This window comes from Xenia sp. Carnegie-2017, unplaced genomic scaffold (assembly GCF_021976095.1).
Source record: "Xenia sp. Carnegie-2017 unplaced genomic scaffold, XeniaSp_v1 HiC_scaffold_25, whole genome shotgun sequence".
In the NCBI taxonomy this organism is placed as follows: domain Eukaryota; kingdom Metazoa; phylum Cnidaria; class Anthozoa; order Malacalcyonacea; family Xeniidae; genus Xenia; species Xenia sp. Carnegie-2017.
The window spans coordinates 5,335,524-5,358,705 of record NW_025813488.1 but is presented as its reverse complement, the minus strand read 5'-3'; the positions used below and the strand labels follow the sequence as shown (position 1 = coordinate 5,358,705).

Genomic DNA, 23,182 nt, shown 5'->3' with positions numbered 1-23,182 from the left:
CATGTTCTGTACTTAGATAACATGCAAATATTGAAGAAAAGGCAACACATATTTTAGTTATTTTTTATTTGTAAGCAAAATTAGCCTTACAAAATTGCAATGATTCAGAAAATCTTTTATGACATACTCTTTTCATAAAGAATTATAAACAAAGCAAAAAGTTAGAAAAGCATGATGGATATTTACATTGAAGGTTATCTGGCGTGCTTAGGTGTACTGGACAAACTTCGACGAGCCTCAGAACTTTCTTCATCCGAACGCTTTCTATCAAAGAATAATAAAAACAAATCACAACGAAATTCAATTTGGCAAACTTTATGAATTTGTCAAATATACTAAACTTAACACAGTTTTGGTAATTTGTAATAATTTTGTGAAGGAACAAATGAAACCTTTTTGAATAGTGAAAATACAAAAATCTACAAGATTCACAGCAACAAATTCTTATGCAGAAGAGCAATGAAACAAAGCGTTTTTTCCAAATCACAATTTAAGTTAATCGCGTATGCAAAGCAAGAAAATACACAAAACCTTTTATGATAGTTATTTTTTCTTTTCCTATTCTCGGGTATCTCGTTGTCACTAGAACACGATGAATCGGAAGACGACGACGAAGAAGAACAAGAGCTAGAGGAGTCAGACTGAATGCCATTATCACGACTATCGTGATGTGTATTGGCTATCTCCATCATTTCAGGACGTTCTCTCTAAAAAACACACAATTTCTCTTAAAAACAGTCACAGCCTTTCAACAATAGGAAAACAGAAAAAATAAAGAAATCGCACACTGTTTCACTTTACGTAACTGTATGTAAAACAAGTGTTGTCCTACTGGTAAAGTAGATTTTCTATTTTAAATTGATGTATGATTTCTACCACTTGTTGTGGACTTTACACCGACATGTTTTCTGCTGTTTACAATTGGTAAATAATTAAGAAAAACACAGTAATCTATACAAACCTTTAATCGTTGATACCATTTCTTAGACAACTTTGGTCGGCCCCTTGATCAAATAAGAAAAAAAGTTGAGCAATAGTTTATGGAAAATAAAAATCTGTACAACAAAAAAAGTTCATTGTTAAATGTATATGTACCTAACAGTTTTTGGCCAAACAATGTGAAAATTAGTTGGGCTGCAAAAATTTTGAGTTACAGCAACAGTAGTATCTAGATTTAAAACAACATGCCACCAGCCAGCTGGAACAAACACTGTTTCTCCTGGTTTTTGAAGAATTTCCAACTAAGTAATATGAAAAAAAAACACTATGCTATTAACAGGTAAAAGTATTTTACTTGATATTTTAGGCAACATAAAGACTGTTCTTGTTCTCTATTGTTCATTCATCACTACCTACACTGACACACGTTATCTTAGTTTATATTTATGTAGTGTTAAGACTGTTCTTGTTCTCTGTTGTTCATTTATCCCTACCTACACTATCACAAGTTACCTTTAGTCCATATTTTACTTAGTAGCTAAAAAAAATTGTTCTCTTTTCTGTTCATGCATTACTAACAAAACTGGCATGCGTTCTAAGTTTACATTTGAGATAAGTATGTGTAGTTCAATCATAGTTTTTTGTTTTCACTTGTTCATTTATAATTATATATATACATGTACATGTACACTTACTGGAGCATATTCTTTAGGCCAAGATGTCTGTTTTACTTTAGGGTACATTTTACTAAACCACGTGATTGCCTCGCCTTTTTGGTTTCCACCCTCGCTTGACGTCAATTTTACAAAATCACGAGGTACATAAGTAGGAAAAAGTACCCAGCGTTTATGACCAGATATCAAACTGTTCCATGCACTGGTTCCCAATGGATCAATGTGTATACCTGTACCAGACCTTGCTGGACCCAAGACAAACCACCTGGGAGAGAGATTCTTTTTTACTATATTAATTCATCGAAACTTGTTCCTTATACACTAGAAGGTGAGTCTTCATTTGTAGCATTTCAATAGTATTCGACAAATGTGAGTAATGATATCAAAAATAGCAATCTTGTTCTTTACTAATTTTTCTATAAGTAGCAAAAATTCACCTGTAAGGAGGTCTCTTAGATTCAGGACAATATTGAAACAAATCATCAGAAAAATATTTTGGAGCTTCATAATCATCAAGCAAACGTTTTTTCCTTGGATGCTAGAAAGACAAACATGATGTGAATTATTGAATGGCATATTGGTACTTTAAAAATGAGTTTAATCAAAAGTCAATTCCAAACATACTTTATAGCAATAGGGCATATACAAATATAAATATTGAAATTATGCAATAAGAAACTGACCTCACCATAAGAACTGTCAAATATATACAATGGACTATCATCAGTTGTAGTTCTAACATATTCCAAGTAATATTTTAGCTTCATTTTCACTGAGTAGCCATCATCATCCTCACCAACTTTAAACTTTTGATTCCGATACTTCTTTACTAAACGCTTTAAGTGTATAAACATTTTAGTCTTATGTTTGAGTTGTGTAAGTATTATGTTGAAGTTCAATCATCTAATTACCAAATATTATTTAAGAATAGACAAAATTAAGGATTTAAACATTACATTTAATGTCCATCTTCTGCAAGCTGGCCAGTCCACTAATCCATTACTGATCACAACAGGTTTCAGAGGTCTTTCATACTTCTCAATGAACTCTTGACATGATGTTTTATGGTATTCAATTCTTGGAACATTGTCAATAAAGCTATCGAGGCTCAGATCAAACGTCTCATTGTAATTTTGCTTCGTCCAGTCATCAGGTTTAAGTTCTAATATGAAAATTTATGTGCAAACACCTGCATGACATAGACAGTTGACTACTTTGGCTTTAAATTGCTTATTTGCATTTTGAAATGTGTTTTGAACTCACTCAATAAATTTATAAATTTTTCTAGAAACCTATAGGATCACCAGGCAGACTAACCATTTCTTAACATCCGGGTAATTTTTATGTAAAATATGTTATCAGGAAGTCATAAATAAAGAAACACTAAAAATACTCTGTCAGTGAATAATGTTTACAAATGCGTTACAGGCAATAATCAAAGTCATACCTGGACGAGCACTTTCCTTAGCTTCTTGAATTCGTGATCTAGTTTTAGAGCTTACATTAGTATCTCTCATAATGAGTAAGAACCGTGAGTCTTGGGACTTGTGAATTATGTGACTGAAGTCATCCAGCAAACTGTGTTTAGATTTCTCTATTCACGACAACAACTTTCTAGTACTCAGTAACAATTCTGACAAAAAAATTGATGTATCAGAAATCAATCCGACATGTTTTAAAATTCTTAAATTTCCTACCAGTTCATTACAAAGTTGACCATTTAATTTCTCGAACATATGCATGTTATGTAATTGATTGCATTACTTCATGTTATATTGTTGTAGCCTTGTAGAAGAAGCACGATCCTATTCTACGTAAATCCTCCTGCACCCCATACTTTCCAGTAATCAGGGTAGAACGAAACTTTTTCGGCATATTACATCAGATCCAGGTTGCATACCTTGCATATCCTTAGAAAATTATTTTCTCACACTGATAAGATATACAAGCAAGCAAGATCATTTGGTAAGTAGAGAGAGGAGGTAGGTGGGGGGAAGAGAGTAGGTTCAGCAACCCATATTTAAAGTTCAAGGATATTTGGGGGTTAGATTAGTAATACTGACTTTGAGTTGTGTGATTTTTGATTCGCAGGTTTGCATTATTAGATTTTCCATTGTATTTCATCACGTTTTTTTTTCAAAGACATTACATTTAATTAAAAAACGTTACGAAAACAGACGGAAAGGAAACTAGTCATTGATACTAGGCGTTTATTGTTCGCATAGATAACGTGTTATAGACCTAAAGACTCCGCGATAATTTTGCTCTTTTCAACACCCAGAGTGTTTGTCAGTACGAGATGCAGTCTGACATCCATATAAAATCGTTCACCCACGACAAAGATTACAACAACTTGATAAATTGCCCAATCGTCACAAAATGGGATTAGGTTCATTAAATAAGCCAACTGTTTTGTTTATATGTTTATACTTCTTGGACACAAACTTGCAATGTCGCAGTTGTTCACCACCTAGAAACTGGAGAAGCAAAGGTGTAAGCTTGCGTGCTACAAGAGCAGAGTATATATTGATTGGCAAGGTGGTGAAAAGTCCATACACCTCAAAAGATCGCAATAAAAAATCATCAAAAGAAAACGGACCGTACAACGCCAAGTTTTATGTCGTTTGTTCGCTCAAAGGAAAAGTAAGCAAAAAGTATATAACGGTTTCGGGCTTTGGCTATGTCTCAGGGCACTGTACGAATTCGCGCGCATTCCAAAATGAGACCTATATTATGTTCTTGCGCAAACGCAAAGGTCACTTTAAAGTTGCAGAAGTGAACAGTCAGGCTGGAACGAGTTTGCTGAAAATGATGATTTTGAGAAAAGTTGTAAGGCGATTGGATAAAAGAGGTCAGCTCAATATATCACACAACAGTTGTACAGCATTATTGACAAAATCATCAAAAACGAAACGAATGTCAGTGAAAAGATCTAAATTACAAGATTCACCAAAGGCAGAAATGAATGCAAATAAACCAACTCTGGTCATGGAAAAAGATCACGCAAAAAACAACTCAAAAAATTTCAAATTTCATTTCCCGTTAATAATCATCGCGCTTAATTGCGTCCATTACCTGTTGACGTAAGATTTGAGTTTGGACAATTCATCCGAAGTTAATGCCATTACCCGATTACTCTAAAAATACGTAACATTTTATAAACAAGGAAATAATTATCGTTGATTAGTAGCTAAAGCACATTTGTACAATATGATATGATATGATATAAAATAATGTGTAACAAAAAGAAGAATAAAATTGATTGAATAAAAATTCATATCTTCGAGGACAATGTTCAGTTATTACTTACTGACACCATAATGTCATTGTGTACATATACATCATAGGTTCGTATGCAATTTATATTATTTTATACATATTGAATGGGCAACAGGAAAATATGAATAAGTATAGTTTCCGATAAAAAAACACTCAAGATCATATCATATACAACAGATGTTTTTACGCAGAAAATTGAAGTCAACGATGATTACTGTATAGAGTAAACGTCGATCATCGTTTCCATTATAATGGTAATAATGACAGGAGGATGAGGATGTTAAACATTTAATGTCCAGTAATACACGGTGTTGAGATAATTATCATCTTATTTCGTACATACTTCTTGCTTTCCACAATTTAACGGACTCACGGTTTTGCTGTAAATCTTCAAGTTATCCTAAACAAATATTTTAGTCATTTATTATCATTCCTTTATGCTGTGGCAGAGTAAGATAAAGTGAAAAGAGTAAATAACGCGTATTTTCTTTGTTCCACGAAACAGACGCTTTCTTGGGCGAACTGCTTATCGTGTAATAACTACGTCAAAAGACGAATTGTTTCAATATTCTTATCATTTTTGGAGGGAGCCGGAAATATGTTGTACTTGGATTGCAAATCAAGTCAAACACTGACAATTTACAATTGCTATTCCTCGTTTCACAGACAAAAAATGAGTCGCGCAAACGCCGATAAAATCTATAAAATAATTAAAATAATATGCGTCAAATGGCAAATACATCATCAGGTGGCACAAAGATTGTAACCAATGGTTTATCTCATTTCAGACAAAATTTGCAACTTGTCTATAGAACAAATGATTTAGCAAAGGAAGTATTTAATCCTTAGCATTATGTCGTGGTAATCGTTATTTGAAGTCAAGCTTAAAAACCTCAATTTGATCAGGACATAGTCTAATAAATCGATTCATTTGATTGCATTAATGCCAATTTAGTACAAGTGCATTTTTTCTAAACAAGTATACCAACTACTTAATGTTTCCAGCTGGAGCAGAATGAGCAGAATGCACAGATTTACAGCTCTACTGACCAATCAAAATGTAATACTAACCAATACAATTATATTCACTAACTTTTTTGATTTTTTAAAATTCGCGCCCAGTCTTCCTTCACATCACCGAAACCAAAATCAATATGGACGCTACTGCTTCAAAAGTAGAAGTGAGAGGTTTGAAAAGACCCCTTGTCGAAGATTATAGCGACGAAGAGGAAGAAGAAGAGCAATACGTACACAAAGGTTGACAATCACTTATTTAGCTAGTTTGATCGTGTCTTGAATTCACTAATTCTGATATTGTTATACGCATATGAAAAAACATGTGGTTGAGAGTTGAGACTAGATTTGAACTATGGACTGCTGCTGTGGTAAGAATATCTGGCCCACTTGCAATTTATGAGAGATTTGACTTGACTCCAATCCCTGTTCGCCTAGTAGCGTAACGGGTAGAACGGCTCACTATTATACGTACAGTGCGAGTTCAAATCTTGTCTAAACCACTGACTTATCATTGATAAGACAAATCTTGTCTAAGCCCCTTATCATTGATATCAACGTTATAAGACCTACATCTAGTATCAACCAGTCATATGCTTGTTAATACTGTACATTAATATCAAATACATTCTCACATAACAAGGGTTAATTACCCTTGGTTTATCAAAGCCAGACTATTGTAATCACACAACATTATGATTTTCAGATGAGTTTGTCGACAAAAGTAGACAATGCCCATACCTTGACACCATTAACAGGTACATGATGATCATGATGAATTTTGAACCTTTTGAAGACATTTTTCACAGCATTTTTGTATTTCCTTAGACAAGTTCTTGACTTTGATTTTGAGAAATTATGTTCCATATCTCTTTCTCATACCAATGTATATGCTTGCCTAGTATGTGGAAAATATTTCCAAGGTGAGGATCAAACACATATAACGATGAGCAATTCATAGTTCTTTAACTTTATTATTACAACACACTGATACTATAAATATTATTTTAGGCCGTGGTAAACATTCTCATGCATACACTCATAGCGTACAAGTTGGTCATCATGTTTTTCTTAATTTACACACACTCAAGGTATGACTTGTAAATAGAAGGCTAATATTGTTTAGTAGTATAATGCACAACTTCTCTGCTTCATGTGTGCTTGTAAAATCAACAGCACAGTGTTAAGCAACTTGTCTGCCTTAATAACTGAATCATATGAGTACATCTTTTTAAGGTCTATTGCCTGCCTGACAACTACGAAGTAATTGATTCATCTTTAGATGACATTAAGGTAGAAAAAATTTCTGTTAAAAATTGCAAAAATATCATGAAGAGTTCAGCCTTACTTTTTATCTTTTTGCTGTAGTATGTGCTTAATCCAACTTTTCATAAGTCAGAAGTGATGCAACTAGATAAAACAAATAAACTGTCAAGAGCATTTGATGGCACAACCTATCGACCAGGTGTTGTGGGACTAAACAACATCAAAGCCAATGATTATCTCAATGTTGTTTTACAGGTTGGTGTCATTAAAGATGCAGTTTGAAAGTGTAAACTGAGCTTAACATGCTATTATGAACATTCTTATTATGCAGGCAATGTCATTTGTTCCCACAATTCGTGATTTCTTTCTGCGCGAAGAGAATTATAAAAATGTAAAAATGCCACCTGGAGACATCTCTCTTATATTAGGTACAATCACTTTTATATGTAGTCATGCTGTAACTCTCCTATTACCAACTCTTAAATGTTAAATTCAGCTCAAAGATTTGGTGAATTACTAAGAAAACTTTGGAATCCAAGAAATTTTAAAGCACATGTCAGTCCTCACGAAATGCTACAGGTACTATAGTGGTGAACTTAATAGATCTTTCAGTATTATTTTCTCTGTGATTTAGATTAACAAACTTGTGTGTGACTCACCAAAGTCTTGTAACTGGAAAATAGGTTTTTGTATGAACTTTGTTTTCTTTTGCTTTAGGCAGTTGTTTTATGTAGCAAAAAGAAATTTCAATTTACAGAACAAGGCAAGCAAACTTTAGTTACAAACACTTACAATGTACCTGTATTTTAAAAGTAAACTTGTGACTTCAGGTGATCCTGTTGAGTTTCTTTCCTGGTTTTTAAATGCTCTACATTCCATCTTGAGACGAGGATCAAAGTCTGGAAAATCAAGTAAGTTTTCCATGAATAGAGAAGCCACTTTTCTGCCTTCCTTCTTTTATTTCTTAGGTTTCTGCAAATTAAAATACGATGCTCTTTATTCTAGGTATTATTCGAAGCATTTTTCAAGGAAAAATGAGAGTCACTAGTAGAAAGCTACCACCTACAGAGGTGTGTGTTTACTATGAAAGTATTAAAGGGAATGAGTAGATGTTAGATAAAATGGTCACATTCATACTAAGGTGCAAGTTTATGGTAGATTTTACCTTTAAAAATTGGACAGAGTATAAGATGTGATAAAGGATTTTACATAATAGACGCGATATGAAGTGAAGATTTTTTTAGGATGAAGAAGCAGTAAGAAAAGAAGACAAACTACGAGTAGATAACGATGAATATAAAGAGACCGTAACAGAAACACCATTTTGGTATCTCTCTCTTGACACACCACCTGCACCGCTGTTCAAGGTAAAAAAGAAAACACCAAAAAAAAGATTTGGCTTCAAACTTACCTTTAACATCAAATTCCAAAATTTTGTCAGTATTCTGTAAGTTATACATATGTGTGTCTAAGATGTAATTTAAAACACATCTTAAAAATAAAAATAACATTAGTAGTTTGCACGGTCAGTTATAGATTTTGTTAGACCGTAATTTATGTTGAGTGGACGACACAGAATTTTGCTAATTCAAAAATTTACGTCGTATTTTTTAAATTTTTATAATGTAATATTGTGTTTGATTGTAGGACGAAATGCAACAGAACATTATACCTCAGGTTTGTAAATTCATTCAAATGATGGATTTATCAAAGCGACTTATTTCTTGTAACGACATTTTTTTCAGGTCTCAATTTTTGCGTTGTTAAGTAAATTTGACGGTATTACTGAAAAGGTACGTAGTACATGATCGATGTATTTTATATACACATATAGAAATGATGATTACCTACATGTTTAAAGCACATTTAAAAATTACTTTAGCAGCGTTTCTCCCAATCTTAACTAGTCTCAATATCTTAAACATCACATCAATGACTTGAGCCTCTGGTTAGCAAAATCATCACGTCATGAAATGTTGTTACAGGAGTACAAAACATACAAGGAAACATTCGTGAAAAAGTTTCAACTTACAAAACTTCCTCCTTATTTAATAATAGTGATCAAGGTGAGAGAAGAAAGCTATCTACATGACATACTTATGAAAAATGTTCATGAATAATATCAACGTTATTTTTCGCTATTTTTAGAGATTTACAAAGAATATTTTCTTTGTTGAAAAAAATCCAACAGTTGTCAACTTTCCTGTGAAGTAAGCCTTCTCAGTAGATCCCTCTTCATTTCACAAAATTTCTGGTTAAATGACACTTGCAATTAATAATATTTTACAGAGAAGTTGACATGGTTGAATATTTAGCTCCGGAATGTGTCAAAGATAACCCAAATACAATGTATGATCTTATTGCTAATGTCTGTTATGAAGGTCAAACAGGTTTGTGCTTGACTTAAGACATAATGAAATCTACACAGGACACCTTTCAAGACTTATAAATGTTTTTCTTTTTAGAGGCTGAAGGTAAAATTAGCAAGAACTATCGTGTCCATGTGTTTCACAAGGTTGGTTAAAATAATTTAACTATTCATTGTTTTTGTACATGATTTACATGATATCCATGCTGGTAGTTTGTTACTATTTGAAGACTAACGTCTGTCATCTGCCTCCAAAGTAATGTATGTCATATTCTATGTCATGTTGAACAGGGTGCTAGTCAATGGTATGAACTTCAAGATCTGCATGTCAAAGAAATACTTCCTCAAATGATTACCTTATCAGATTCTTATATTCAGGTAAAACATAACATGTTTGAATGATACAGGTTAATTTTGAAATTAGCATGAGAAAGTTCTATATTTTTATTTTAGATTTATGAGTTGCAGAAAAGTTGAAAGAAAATGGGAGATGTATATACATGTGTCACATAACATAGCTATAAAATTGTACTTGTTTTTGTTAATGCAATTATAATTTTGACTCTTTTGCAATTGCACTTGTTTATTCCAAGGTGGATCTAGCATTAGACAAAATAAAATTGTATAGGCTTATTTAAAATTAAAAATTCACCAAAATGTCATGTAACTACCAATTGCGTATCCTACCCAACAATATTAAGTTTGCAATAATGCACACATTCTGTGCACCAACTTGCACTTGTTGCCAATAACCCATCCCTCGAATTTTCCAATACTTTGTATCAAAATCAACAAATACAGTAACAATTATTAACATCCAAGCAACAAGACGTGCAAAGTACGGTACCTGCCACCCACCATACATCATAATTCCACATAAAACAAACACAATGGCAAAAAATATTGCCACCAATTGTCCTAAAGGTAAATGAGAAATATGCACAGCACGATCAGCAGGACTTGCCCATAGTAAGTATCCAGCAAAGATAGCATAGAAGGCTTGTATTTGTCTACCAAGTTGAAGTAATGATGGATGTAATTTGGTTGATTTTTTACTGTCTACAAGTCCTCCAGCAACCAGTAAATAACCACCAGCAACTGCAATGGTTCTTGCAAACATCTTAATCTAAAAAATATAAATTTAATTTAGTGCCATGTAAAATTAAATTACAAACGTGTGTTAGTATGTGAAGAATTCACTACCATCAGCCATTCTGTAACTGTCGGTTTAACTAAAGTCGACACAGCTAAATATCCATTATGAATACAAGCGGCCAAGCCAGCAATTCTGCGTGTAGCATCTATGGTCATTCCACCACCGCATATAAAGTGTAGCATAGCATGAATGTAAGTCGATTCATATATTGTTTCAAGCCAGGTATCTGGTTTTCGTAATTTTTCACGTCCCGCGTGCAAAAGCAGCGTTAAAATACACACGTAAGGAAACCGAGTCAAAATAAAGCTTGCCAAAAAATCAAGAGAGTATAAAAGTTTTTCTACAGAACCCATTATATGGCAAAGTTGAACGATATCAATTGAATGAAATGGTGTTTTAACAGTTGATAACATTAATTTTTAAACGGACAAAAATCTCGCGCCAAAAAAACACCATTTTTGACATTGTCAAATTTAACCGCCTTTTGTCGCGACAAAAAATTCATCTGCTACCAGGTAACGAAATGATGCTTTGATTTATTAAATTGATTTAAAGTTGTCCAATTCAAATAATAAATTTTTGCGCTCTTACAACATTAAATGTGGTCATGAGAATTGAAATGTCGGACTCACGATATTTGCGCCAAGATTGAAACGGACTACGATACTTGTTGCACATTATTTCGTCAAATAAAGAAAATCACGTAAGGACTACTGGACTAAGGTAAATCATATACCGACGACTTTAACTGTATTTATAAAATTTAATTGGTGATGTCGGCTGAAGGATTTATACAGCAGAAGAATGCTTCAGATGCTTCACTGGTGACTCACAGCAGTAATACTCACACATTAACATATGAATAGTTAGCTGATAAGAACACTAGACTGAAGTATGTAAATTCAAAATAATATCTCTCTCTCCCACTGAAGACCATGAAATGGAGTGAAACATAATTTCAATGTAACATAGGTATGGGTGACATTCCTCAACCAGATCCTCCAGTGGTAGGTAAAGTGACCCATAATAGCATTGAGCTATATTGGGATGAAAAAAATGATGAAAAACCCATGCACGGAAAGACACATTATTGCGTTCAAGAAGAGGAAGTGAATATGAGAAGCACTGGTTTTGGAAATGTTTATAGTGGTTATGCCAAGAAACATGTTTTTGAAGGTCTAGAGCCTCAGACACGGTACAGGTACGTTCATATCTATCTTGAAACATGTTCAATGTACCACCACTTTAACAGGTATTTTCATCGTGTCATTTGAGTACATCATATTTTGGCAATTCATTTCCAATAGTGCCCCTTGACTGAAGTGTGTAAGTGTGAGTTGTAAGTTTCTATGTTGTAGGTATCGACTCAGAAAAAGTGATAATTATGGTGAAAGTGCTTGGAGTGTGATTATCACAGTCAGAACCACAAAAAAACCTAAAACCAGTGAGGACCTTGTCAAAGCTGTGAATCACAAAGACTTAGAAAGAGTACATGCTATCCTACAAGGTTGTCAAATAAAAAAACTAAAATTTTATCTCACAAAATCTATCAAGATGACTGAGAGTAGCTCGTAATTAATAAAGTACACACACTATAGGAAAACGCAAATCCTCTTTACAATTTTTTGTCAAAAAGCTAAGCAGAAGCATGCAGTGAAACGTGAGTTTAGCAACCACCAGCCAACTCGTTTAAAAGAACCAGTATTGAACAACCAAATTTCACCTGTAATGAGCAACTGCTTTCATTTAAAGTTAACGTACAACTCGTGTTTTATGGTAGTTTAATACGTGCGTCTATATCAACTTATCACACACCAAAGACATGCAGTTTAACTATACATAAAAGTGTTTCTTTATAAATGATCTCATTGTTGATAAACAATTGTTGAATGCGCGTGATTAAACCCATAGAATTCATTGAAATTTTACGAAAATCAGCGGGTTAAAGAAACGAGATGATTTTCATAGCGTCACTTTTTTGGGGGCAACCTTTATGTATCCTTGATCGTAAGAATTTTAAGTTCATGACATCATTAACGAACCAGCATTAACGACAAGTTTTGCGAAACTCATGTTTCATTCAAACAAAAAAGCTATTTATGTAGCAAAGTGAAAAATATGGAACTTGTCATGATTGCATGATATGGATTTTGAGTATTGGTTAATAGTATTCAAAAAGTGTTAAACAGATTGATAAATGCTATTAAAACATTTTAGAACTTAATCAAAGTGTGGTGGACTCGCCAGATAAATTTGGATTATCTCCACTGATGATTGCAGGTATTTGAGGCTCTATTGCTGTATGCATTTATACAAGAGAACTTGTAATTGAACGTTAGGACCTAGTGTTCACACATTTTTCTCTCCTAAACTCTTCTTGACAATTGAAAGATGATAAGGTCAACAGAGAAAAATTACACCATAGAAAATCATTCACTTAATAATAATAATAAACATCCCTGTTTTTTAGCACAACAAGGCTCCATTGAAATCATAAAGAAACTAATCAACTATGGTGCTGACGTCAGATTTCAGAACTCCAGTGGCAAAGATTCATTGATGCTGGCATGTTTCACAGGTACTTCTAAAATATTCAATGAAACACAATATCTCTGTTTAAAAACCATCAACACATAATTTGGTTAACAGTATAGTAAACCTTGTGTTTCCAAAAGCCTTCAAATGCACCATACTATAACATCAGTATTGATTAAATGAACGTTGAACTTTCTTTCTGAGGACAACTTGACGTAGTAAAGATGCTTGTTAAACATGGTGCCTCTTGGGAAACTCAAGATTATACTGGATCAACCTGCTTACATTGGGCAGTTGATGGTGGTAACATCGAGGTTGTACGATGGCTGTTGAATAAAGGATGTGCTGTTGATGTTAAAGATTATACATCAGGTAACTGAAACAAAAGCCAGTTGACAAATTTGATTCTATCAAATGAACATATTAATATACGATGACCACCTTTCCAAGAATGACTTATGGAAATGATGAGTTTCTTCCTTTTCGATGCTTACTAAAATGACTTCTTCCATTCAGGATGGACTCCACTTATGAGACTGGCGATGGTGGGTGGAAACATCCATATTGCTCGCTTGCTAATACGACACGGTGCCAACATATCAAGTATAGACAAGGACGGCAAATCCGTTCTTATGATGGCAGCGTTGAATGGTCAACTCGAGTTGGTTAAGTTAGTCATCTACAAAGGGGCTGATCACACATTAGCAACGGTGCACGGTAAAACAGCTTTAGATTTTGCCAAAGCTTTCGACAGAGTAGAAGTTGTAGAATATTTGGATAAACTCTGGCATGCTTATAAAGAAAGAGAACGCAAGAAGCAAATCGATAGTTGGCAAGAAAATGAAAAGTATGCAGAAACTGTGAACTTATTGAAAGCAGCTCGCAGTATTGCAAGTGCTGTTGATGTTACGGAGTAATTTGTTTTGAACAAAAAGGTTTAATTCGCTACATGTTACATTTTCAAGGCTTTAAAATAGTTAGGCATGAATTTTTATGTCAACAGCATTTTCTAATGGCTTATGCAAAAATTAAAATGTGTATATACATTAATAGTGTTTATCGTGATTGTAATGTGTAATCAGTAAAGTTTTCATGTCTTCCAATCCAACTCTTTCAACTCACAGAAACAGATTTCAAACATCATGTTGATTTCCATTTACCATAAAGAGAAAAAAGAGACGTATATACAGACTGATGGCAAAAATATCACATAAAAATTCCACCCAATTCAAAATACTGTACTGTAAACTCAAGATTCTAGTTATATTGACAGGAGACAAGATTTAAAAGCAATATTTTGACTTAATTTCAAAGTCGTTATCAAGCCATATCATTACTTGGTCAGTAAATCAAACCAAAGTCATCATCACTTGGCTTGATTATGACTTTGAAATAAAGTCGATAAAGCTGAAAGACACTATGCAGCTTTAAAAACAGTTCTTTCAGAATTGTTGCGTTAGTTTTCTGGTTTCAAACACTTCTTTAAGAACTAATGTGTTATTATTTTAACCATTCACCATAGTGTTTGCTCTTTTTAAAACAAATTTTAAATTTCTAAATTTTTCGAAAAAGTCTTCATTTTACAAAATATACTTTATTGATAATCAACAAAAAGTGAACTTAAGTGTGCAAAAGTGTCTTTATTTATTTAAAGACTGGACTCGTCTTCCTTTGAATGATCTGTATTACTTGTCTTAGGTTTCACCTCACACTTGCAGCACTGCTTTGAAATAAGAAATTGAACGAATTCCATCAGTAAAGCGATGGCATTCTTTCCCATGAAGATAGCAGATTCATACTTTTCCCAAATGATCGCTCTGATGATGAGAAATGGTAGATTATTAATGACGACATAAAGCAATCTAAGAAGCCAAAACCACAACGAATTACTTCTTTGTTCCACTTCGCCATCTGGCTTAAACTTGTTTTCACATAAGCCAAAGGGAGAGATGAAAAAACAAAGACAAGCAAAGATTATAATTGCTATTTCAATACTCTCATCCAATTCGAAGTTCGCTTCCTTTTGCATCAGGTAAACTTCCAACATTTCAATTCCATCAAAAATGTTTAAAGCATCGAAAAATGCAATAGGGAGAATCGATTTTCGATAGGAAGGACAAATGGTGAGCTGTACAAGTAAGATCAAAAGTCCTGGTGTTATACATAATGTTCCCATTAAAGCATTGATACCAAGCACATCTTCTTTGGTCAAATTGCCTGCAAACGTTGCAAAGAATACAGCAACTGTGATAACATAAGCCAAGATATAAGTTCCCCAAATAATCCAAACACCGCGAATAGATTTATTTCGGTCTACATAAAATTTCTCGTTAAAATAACAAAAGCAACCAAAGAAAAAGAGGGGAAGCACGTAAACGATCAAAATGAGAGGATAGCAACTCTTTAAATGAACGACGAAAAACGCGATAAATAACCCAATCTGAGCCACGAATAGGATAAAAAGTAAAATCCATCCAGGTATCACGAGACATTTCGATCTTTCAATATCTTTTTCAGGTATAGTGGGAGTATTTGTTGACATTATAATAACACGCCTAATCTAAGTTACTGCAAAAACTAAATATACATATACATGCTGGTTTTCCTTTTAAAATGAGTTGTTTTATTCTTAGAATGTGGTTATTCCCCGAAAATATATTTATTTCCCGAAGTTGTGTTTTTTCCCCGGTAATTTCCCTCACAAGGTCAACATCAAAAATGTAATTTAACCCAAATATCATCTTTACTAAATAAAAATACCACCCATAATCCATATATGGTAAAATCAGAAACCTAAGCTTGTCACTTATTCGTATATTATATCCAGACCATAAGTCACCATATAGGACTTTTACATCAAATAAAATTCCAGCAGTTTACAATGCATGCTGTTGATCTACACTCAAGCTAGAAATGTTACTTCACGTGAAACAACGTTTCTAAAAAAAAACTTTTCCAGAAATACACCTACAATAGAGCTACACAAAACTAATATAATTTTGCAATGGTAGCAACCTTTCTAAGTCAGTCCTAGTATATAAAGTATACATGACTTGTATAGAGAAAGAAATAATCAAGAACCATCCTCAACACCCCATTTTATCCACTTTTTCAGAAGACAAAACTCCACAGCGCCAACAACTAAAGATATGACATTCTTAGCTATAAACACTGAAGCTTCGTACTTATAATCATGCCAAACAATGAAACGTAAAACGAGAAAAGATGAATTGATGCCAAACATCTCGATAAAACCAATGATAATTGATGTTCTTTCTCTTTTCTTGACGGTTCCATCCACTTCAAATTTATTTCGAAAGAGAGCAAGAGAAGTGATTAAAAACGACGTACAAACGAACGTAATGATGGCCCTTTCCAAATGAATGTTTAAATGAAATAGTCGTTCATGGTGCATCAAAATGACTTCCAACATTTCGATGCCATCAAAAATATTCAATGCAGAAAATATAGACAGTGATAAAATATCTTTACGATATCTTGGAGAAATGGTCAACTGTAACATGAGAATTAACAGCATAGGAGCAATGGAAAGTGTTCCTTTCAATGTGTTGATACCAACAGTCATATCTTTGGTAAGATTTTTGGCGACTTTACAGAATATCATTGCAACAGATACGGTGTAAGCAACAATATAAACACTGCAAACAATCCAAACATAACAAATTTCTTCATCTTCTTCAGCATAAAGCGCATCGTTCTTCCGCAACATGAACAGCATAAGAACTATGACCGCAAGAGCACAGATGTACAAAACAATGCAGGTTATAAGCGATGCCAAGTTGTGATATTTGTGAAGCAAAAGTGAAAATATCACTAATTGTACAATGAACAACGCGCAAAATAGAGCCCAGCCAAGTATCACCATACAACGAGTTCTTTGTACGTCAGACATTTCGACTTATAAACTAACAAAATTCGTGCTTCGGTTGTCTCTAAAATTGAGAGGCTCTAATTGTCTCAAATGTCTCTAAAACGCCAATTCTGATAAATTCAGCCAATATTTAATACATATTTACGTGGAGTAAATCACACCATGACGTCTGCATCATAAGTCGACCAATTGTCAAATTGGAATAAATGTGGAATAAATCACACCATGACGTCTGCATCCATAAGTCGACCAATTGTCAAATAACCTTCAAACCATTTAAAAAGGAACACAATCGTAGCAATATTCATGAAAAACACATTCACCAAAGTTATGCTGCCAGTTTCGGCCACAATTTTTACTTGCAAACTGATTATAAGAGCATAGTGGTGAACATGTCATCTCAAGGATTTTAAACTGCAACTGTGGTGCTTTTCTATCTATATACAGTTAGCAGTTCAATAAAACGACCTAAATATTTGTCAAGCCAAACGAGTAGCGTTTCTTTTCAAACACGACAGGCAAAATGACATCATCCTTTAAGAGTACGGCAAGATTGCATTTTAAAGTCCTGATGCATTACATACTGGATGATAAAAATCATCCAAGGTATCATGGTGCATAGTGACGTAGATTTCAGAATCCAAAGATTTATTGATTCTTGTATGTTTCCCTGGTGATGTTTTACTGTCATACACAATTGGCTTAGGGCAAAACTACAAGCTTTAAATATTACTGTACATAAATCAACGTTGGTGTTGCAGTCACAAAACACTTTCCTACATATAAACATTGTAAAGATATGAATAGATCGAAGATATGTATCGACTCAGAAAAAGTGATAATTATGGTGAAAGTGCTTGGAGTGTGATTATCACAGTCAGAACCACAAAAAAACCTAAAACCAGTGAAGACTTTGTCAAAGCTGTGAATCACAAAGACTTAGAAAGAGTACATGCTATCCTACAAGGTTGTCAAATAAAAAAACTGAAATTTTATTACACAAAATCTATCAAGATGACTGATAGTTGCTCGTAATGAATAAATTACAAACACTATAGGAAAACGCAAAATCCTATTTACAATTTTTTGTCAAAAAGCTAAGCAGAAGCATGCAGTGAAACGTGAGCTTAGCAACCACCAGCCAACTCGTTGAAAAGAACCAGTATTGAACGACCAAACGCCTAGCGCCACCAGTGACCGTATTTTTATGCCCCAAATTTCACTCGTAATGAGCAAGTGCTTTCATTTAAAGTTAAAGTACAACTCGTGTTTTATGGTAGTTTAATACGTGCGTCAATATCAATCTATCACACACCTAAGACATGCATTTTAAAGTTTAACTATACATAAAAGTGTTTCTTTATCAATGATCTCATTGTTGATAAACAATTGTTGAATGCGCGTGATTAAACCCATAGAATTCATTGAAATTATACTAAAATCAGCGGGTTAAAGAAACAACGAGATGATTTTCATAGCGTCACTTTTTTGGGGGACAACCTGTATGTATCCTTGATGGTAAAAATTTTAAGTTCATGACGTCATTAATGAACCAGCATTAACGACAAGTTTTGCGAAACTCATGTTTCACTCAAAGAAAAAAGCTATTTATGTAGCAAAGTGAAAAATATGGAACTTGTCATGATTGCATGATATGGATTTTGAGTATTGGTTAATAGTATTCAAAAAGTGTTAAACAGAATGATAACTGCTATTAAAACATTTTAGAACTTAATCAAAGTGTGGTGGACTCGCCAGATAAATTTGGATTATCTCCACTGATGATTGCAGGTATTTGTGGCTCTATTGCTGTATGCATTTGCACAAGAGAACTTGTAATTGAAGGTTAGGACCGAGTGTTCACACATTTTTCTCTCCTAAACTCTTCTTGACAATTGAAAGATGATAACGTCAACAGAGAAAAATTACACCATAGAAAATCATTCACTTAATAGTAATAATAATAAACATTTCTGTTTTTTAGCAAAACAAGGCTCCATCGAAATCATGAAGAAACTAATCAACTATGATGCTGACGTCAGATTTCAGAACTCCAGTGGCAAAGATTCATTGATGCTGGCATGTTTCACAGGTACTTCTAAAATATTCAATGAAACACAATATCTCTGTTTAAAAACCATCAACACATAATTTGGTTAACAGTATAGTAAACCTTGCGTTTCCAAAAGCCTTCAAATGCACCATACTATAACATCAGTATTGATTAAAATGCACGTTGAACTTTTTTTCTGAGGACAACTTGACGTAGTAAAGATGCTTGTAGCACATGGTGCCTCTTGGGAAACTCAAGATTATACTGGATCAACCTGCTTACGTTGGGCAGTTGATGTTGGTAACATCGAGGTTGTACGATGGCTGTTGAATAAAGGATGTGCTGTTGATGTTAAAGATTATACATCAGGTAACTGAAACAAAAGCCAGTTGACAAATTTGATTCTATCAAATAAAGATATCATTATACGATGACCACCTTCCTAACAATGACTTATGGAAATGACGAGTTCCTTCCCTTTCTATGCTTACTAAAATGACTTCTTCCATTCAGGATGGACTGCACTTATGAGACTGGCGATGGTGGGTGGAAACATCCATATTGCTCGCTTGCTAATACGACACGGTGCTAACATATCAAGTATAGACAAGGACGGCAAATCCGTTCTTATGATGGCAGCGTTGAATGGTCAACTTGAGTTGGTTAAGTTAGTCATCTACAAAGGGGCTGATCACACATTAGCAACGGTGCACGGTAAAACAGCTTTAGATTTTGCCAAAGCTTTCGACAGAGTAGAAGTTGTAGAATATTTGGATAAACTCTGGCATGCTTATAAAGAGAGAGAACGCAAGAAGCAAAACGATAGTTGGCAAGAAAATGAAAAGTATGCAGAAACTGTGAACTTATTGAAAGCAGCTCGCAGTATTGCAAGTGCTGTTGATGTTACGGAGTAATTTGTTATGAACAAAAAGGTTTAATTCGCTACATGTTACATTTTCAAGGCTTTAAAATAGTTAGGCATGAATTTTTATGTCAACAAGATTTTCTAATGGCTTATGCAAAAATTAAAATGTGTATATACATTAATAGTGTTTATCGTGATTGTAATGTGTAATCAGTAAAGTTTTCATGTCTTCCAATCCACCTCTTTCAACTCACAGAAACAGATTTCAAACATAATGTTGATTTCTATTTACCATAAAGCGAAAAAAGAGACGTATACACAGACTGATGGCAAAAATATCACTTAAAAATTCCACCCAATTCAAAATACTGTACTGTAAACTCAAGATTCTAGTTATATTGACAGGAGACAAGATTTAAAAGCAATATTTTGACTTAATTTCAAAGTCGTTATCAAGCCATATCATTACTTGGTCAGTAAATCAAACCAAAGTCATCATCACTTGGCTTGATTATGACTTTGAAATAAAGTCAATAAAGCTGAAAGACACTATGCAGCTTTAAAACAGTTCTTTTAAAATTGCTGGGTTAGTTTTCTGGTTTCAAACACTTCTTTAAGAAGTATTGTGTCATTATTTTGACCATTCACCATCGTATTTGCTCTTTTTAAAACAAATTTTAAATTTCTAAATTTTTCGATAAAGTCTTCATTTTACAAAATATACTTTATTCATAATCAACAAAAAGCGAACTTAAGTGTGCAAAAGTGTCTTTATTTATTCAAAGACTGGACTCCTCTTCCTTTGAATGATCTGTATTACTTGTCTTAGGTTTCACCTCACACTTGCAGCACTGCATTAAAATAAGAAATTGAACGAATTCCATCAGTAAAGCGATGGCATTCTTTCCCATGAAGATAGCAGATTCATACTTTTCCCAAATGATCGCTCTGATGATGAGAAATGGTAGATTATTAATGACGACATAAAGCAATCTAAGAAGCCAAAACCACCACGAATTACTTCTTTGTTCCACTTTGCCATCTGGCTTAAACTTGTTTTCACATAAACCAAAGGGAGAGATGAAAAAACAAAGACAAGCAAAGATTATAATTGTTATTTCACAACTCTCATCCAATTCGAAGTTCGCTTCCTTTTGCATCAGGTAAACTTCCAACATTTCAATGCCATCAAAAATGTTTAAAGCAATGAAAAAAGCAATAGGGAGAATCGATTTTCGATAGGAAGGACAAATGGTGAGCTGTACAAGAAGAATCAAAAGTCCTGGTGTTATACATAATGTTCCCATTAAAGCATTGATACCAAGCACATCTTCTTAGGTCAAATTGCCTGCAAACGTTGCAAAGATAGCAGCAACTATAATAACATAAGCCAAGATATAAGTTCCCCAAATAATCCAAACACCGCGAATAGATTTATTTTGGTCTGCATAAAATTTCTTGTTAAAATAACGAAAGCAACCAAAGGAAAAAAGGGGAAGCACGTAAACGATCAAAATGAGAGGATAGCAACTCTTTAAATGAACGACGAAAAACGCGATAAACAACCCGATCTGAGACACGAATAGGATAAAAAGTAAAATCCATCCAGGTATCACGAAACATTTCGATCTTTCTGTAATAACTCTGATAGTTATAAGTCTACGTTTATTGTGCTATCTCTCAGCTTTACACGTTTGTGCTCTACATGTGCTTATAGTGAAGTCCTGTCTCAGTGAATGTCAATCATATATATATAACATAACCGAAGTTTATAGCGCTAATTATGTGCATATATTACACTTTCAATATCTTTTTCAAGTTTAGTGGGAGTATTTGTTGACATTATAATAACACACCTAATCTAAGTTACTGCAGAAACTAAATATACATATACATGCTGGTTTTCTTTTTAAAATGAGTTGTTTTATTCTTAGAATGTGGTTATTCCCCGAAAATATATTTATTCCCCGAAATTGTATTTTTTCCCCGAAATTGTGTTTTTTCCACAGTAATTTCCCATAGAAGGTCAACATCAAAACTGTAATTTAACCCAAATTTCATCTTTACTAAATAAAAACACCACCCATAATCCATATATGGTAAAATACAAAAACTAAGCTTGTCACTTGTTCGTATATTATAGCCACACCATATGTCACCATATAGGACTTTTACATCAAATAAAATTCCAGCAGTTTACAATGCATGCTGTTGATCTACACTCAAGCTAGAAATGTTACTTCACGTGAAACGTTTCTAAAAAAAACTTTTCCAGAAACACACCTACAATAGAGCTAAACAAAACTAATACAATTTTGCAATGGTAGCAACCTTTTTAAGTCAGTCCTTCTATATAAATTACACATGACTTGTATAGAGAAAGAAATAATCAAGAACCATCCTCAACACCCCATTTTATCCACTTTTTCAGAAGACAAAACTCCACAACGCCAACAACTAAAGATATGACATTCTTAGCTATAAACACTGAAGCTTCGTACTTATAATCATGCCAAACAATGGAACGTAAAATGAGAAAAGATAAATTGATGCCAATCATCTCGATAATACCAATGATAATTGATGTTTTTCCTCTTTTCTTGACGGTTCCATCCGCTTCAAATTTATTTCGAAAGAGAGCAAGAGAAGAGATTAAAAACGACATACAAGCGAACGTAATGATGGCCCTTTCCAAATGAATGTTTAAATGAAATACTCCTTCATGGTGCATCAATATGACTTCCAACATTTCGATGCCATCAAAAATATTCAATACAGAAAATTTAGACACTGATATAATATTTTTACGATATGTTGGAGAAATGGTCAACTGTAACATGAGAATTAACAGCATAGGAGCAATGGTAAGTGTTCCTTTCAATGTGTTGATACCAAGTCTCATATCTTTGGTAAGATTTTTGGCGACTTTACAGAATATCATTGCAACACATACGGTGTAAGCAACAATATAAACACCACAAACAATCCAAACACGACAAATTTCTTTATCCTCTTCAGCATAAAGTTCTTGACAAGACTTACGTTTTTTCCACCACATGAATAGCATTAAAACTATGACCGCAAGAACAACAAGGAAGTACAAAACAATGCATGTTATAAGCGATGCAAAGTTGTGATATT

At 33.7% G+C, this 23,182-nt stretch overlaps 7 protein-coding genes across 8 annotated transcripts; 2 read left to right on the top strand and 5 right to left on the bottom strand.

The window, feature by feature from the left end:
• Positions 1-49: 49 nt before the first annotated feature.
• LOC124452763 (bifunctional arginine demethylase and lysyl-hydroxylase JMJD6-like) lies at positions 50-3,547 on the bottom strand. 2 transcript variants are annotated; one of them, XM_047003371.1, is made up of 10 exons: positions 3,311-3,547; positions 3,061-3,246; positions 2,570-2,775; positions 2,297-2,449; positions 2,051-2,151; positions 1,635-1,878; positions 1,096-1,241; positions 962-1,004; positions 532-707; positions 50-260 (listed from the first exon to the last, which is right to left on the bottom strand). In XM_047003371.1, exons 2-10 carry the CDS (start codon positions 3,128-3,130, stop codon positions 143-145), a joined length of 1,257 nt encoding a protein of 418 aa, XP_046859327.1. In that variant the 5' UTR covers positions 3,131-3,246; positions 3,311-3,547; the 3' UTR covers positions 50-142. The 2 variants fall into 2 exon arrangements, with proteins under 2 accessions (XP_046859327.1, XP_046859328.1); XM_047003372.1 differs by having other exon boundaries at positions 50-264; positions 3,311-3,532.
• Positions 3,548-6,024: 2,477 nt separating this feature from the next.
• Positions 6,025-10,113, top strand: LOC124453594 (U4/U6.U5 tri-snRNP-associated protein 2-like). The gene is made up of 20 exons (XM_047004382.1): positions 6,025-6,149; positions 6,613-6,664; positions 6,735-6,829; positions 6,918-6,997; positions 7,143-7,199; positions 7,275-7,427; positions 7,504-7,600; positions 7,669-7,751; positions 7,890-7,935; positions 8,003-8,083; positions 8,178-8,242; positions 8,417-8,539; positions 8,820-8,849; positions 8,918-8,965; positions 9,158-9,238; positions 9,321-9,382; positions 9,462-9,562; positions 9,638-9,687; positions 9,832-9,918; positions 9,994-10,113. The coding sequence occupies exons 1-20, from the start codon at positions 6,047-6,049 to the stop codon at positions 10,015-10,017; spliced, it is 1,518 nt and encodes a 505-aa protein (XP_046860338.1). The 5' UTR covers positions 6,025-6,046; the 3' UTR covers positions 10,018-10,113.
• LOC124453600 (transmembrane protein 101-like) lies at positions 10,106-11,096 on the bottom strand. Its single transcript, XM_047004389.1, has 2 exons — positions 10,744-11,096; positions 10,106-10,666 (listed from the first exon to the last, which is right to left on the bottom strand). The coding sequence occupies exons 1-2, from the start codon at positions 11,047-11,049 to the stop codon at positions 10,208-10,210; spliced, it is 765 nt and encodes a 254-aa protein (XP_046860345.1). The 5' UTR covers positions 11,050-11,096; the 3' UTR covers positions 10,106-10,207.
• A 120-nt stretch (positions 11,097-11,216) lies between these two features.
• LOC124453496 (poly [ADP-ribose] polymerase tankyrase-2-like) lies at positions 11,217-20,276 on the top strand. The gene is made up of 13 exons (XM_047004313.1): positions 11,217-11,419; positions 11,669-11,897; positions 12,055-12,203; positions 12,914-12,976; positions 13,167-13,274; positions 13,436-13,603; positions 13,748-14,144; positions 16,632-16,824; positions 17,931-18,090; positions 18,852-18,914; positions 19,108-19,215; positions 19,378-19,545; positions 19,690-20,276. The coding sequence occupies exons 2-13, from the start codon at positions 11,671-11,673 to the stop codon at positions 20,088-20,090; spliced, it is 2,205 nt and encodes a 734-aa protein (XP_046860269.1). The 5' UTR covers positions 11,217-11,419; positions 11,669-11,670; the 3' UTR covers positions 20,091-20,276.
• On the bottom strand, positions 14,149-15,811 carry LOC124453598. Its single transcript, XM_047004386.1, has one exon. The coding sequence runs from the start codon at positions 15,771-15,773 to the stop codon at positions 14,880-14,882; it is 894 nt and encodes a 297-aa protein (XP_046860342.1). The 5' UTR covers positions 15,774-15,811; the 3' UTR covers positions 14,149-14,879.
• LOC124453599 lies at positions 16,031-17,298 on the bottom strand. Its single transcript, XM_047004388.1, has one exon. It carries the CDS (start codon positions 17,142-17,144, stop codon positions 16,305-16,307), a length of 840 nt encoding a protein of 279 aa, XP_046860344.1. The 5' UTR covers positions 17,145-17,298; the 3' UTR covers positions 16,031-16,304.
• Positions 20,277-20,734: 458 nt separating the features above from the next.
• On the bottom strand, positions 20,735-21,400 carry LOC124453601. The gene has a single exon (XM_047004390.1). The coding sequence runs from the start codon at positions 21,346-21,348 to the stop codon at positions 20,821-20,823; it is 528 nt and encodes a 175-aa protein (XP_046860346.1). The 5' UTR covers positions 21,349-21,400; the 3' UTR covers positions 20,735-20,820.
• Between the last annotated feature and the right edge of the window lie 1,782 nt (positions 21,401-23,182).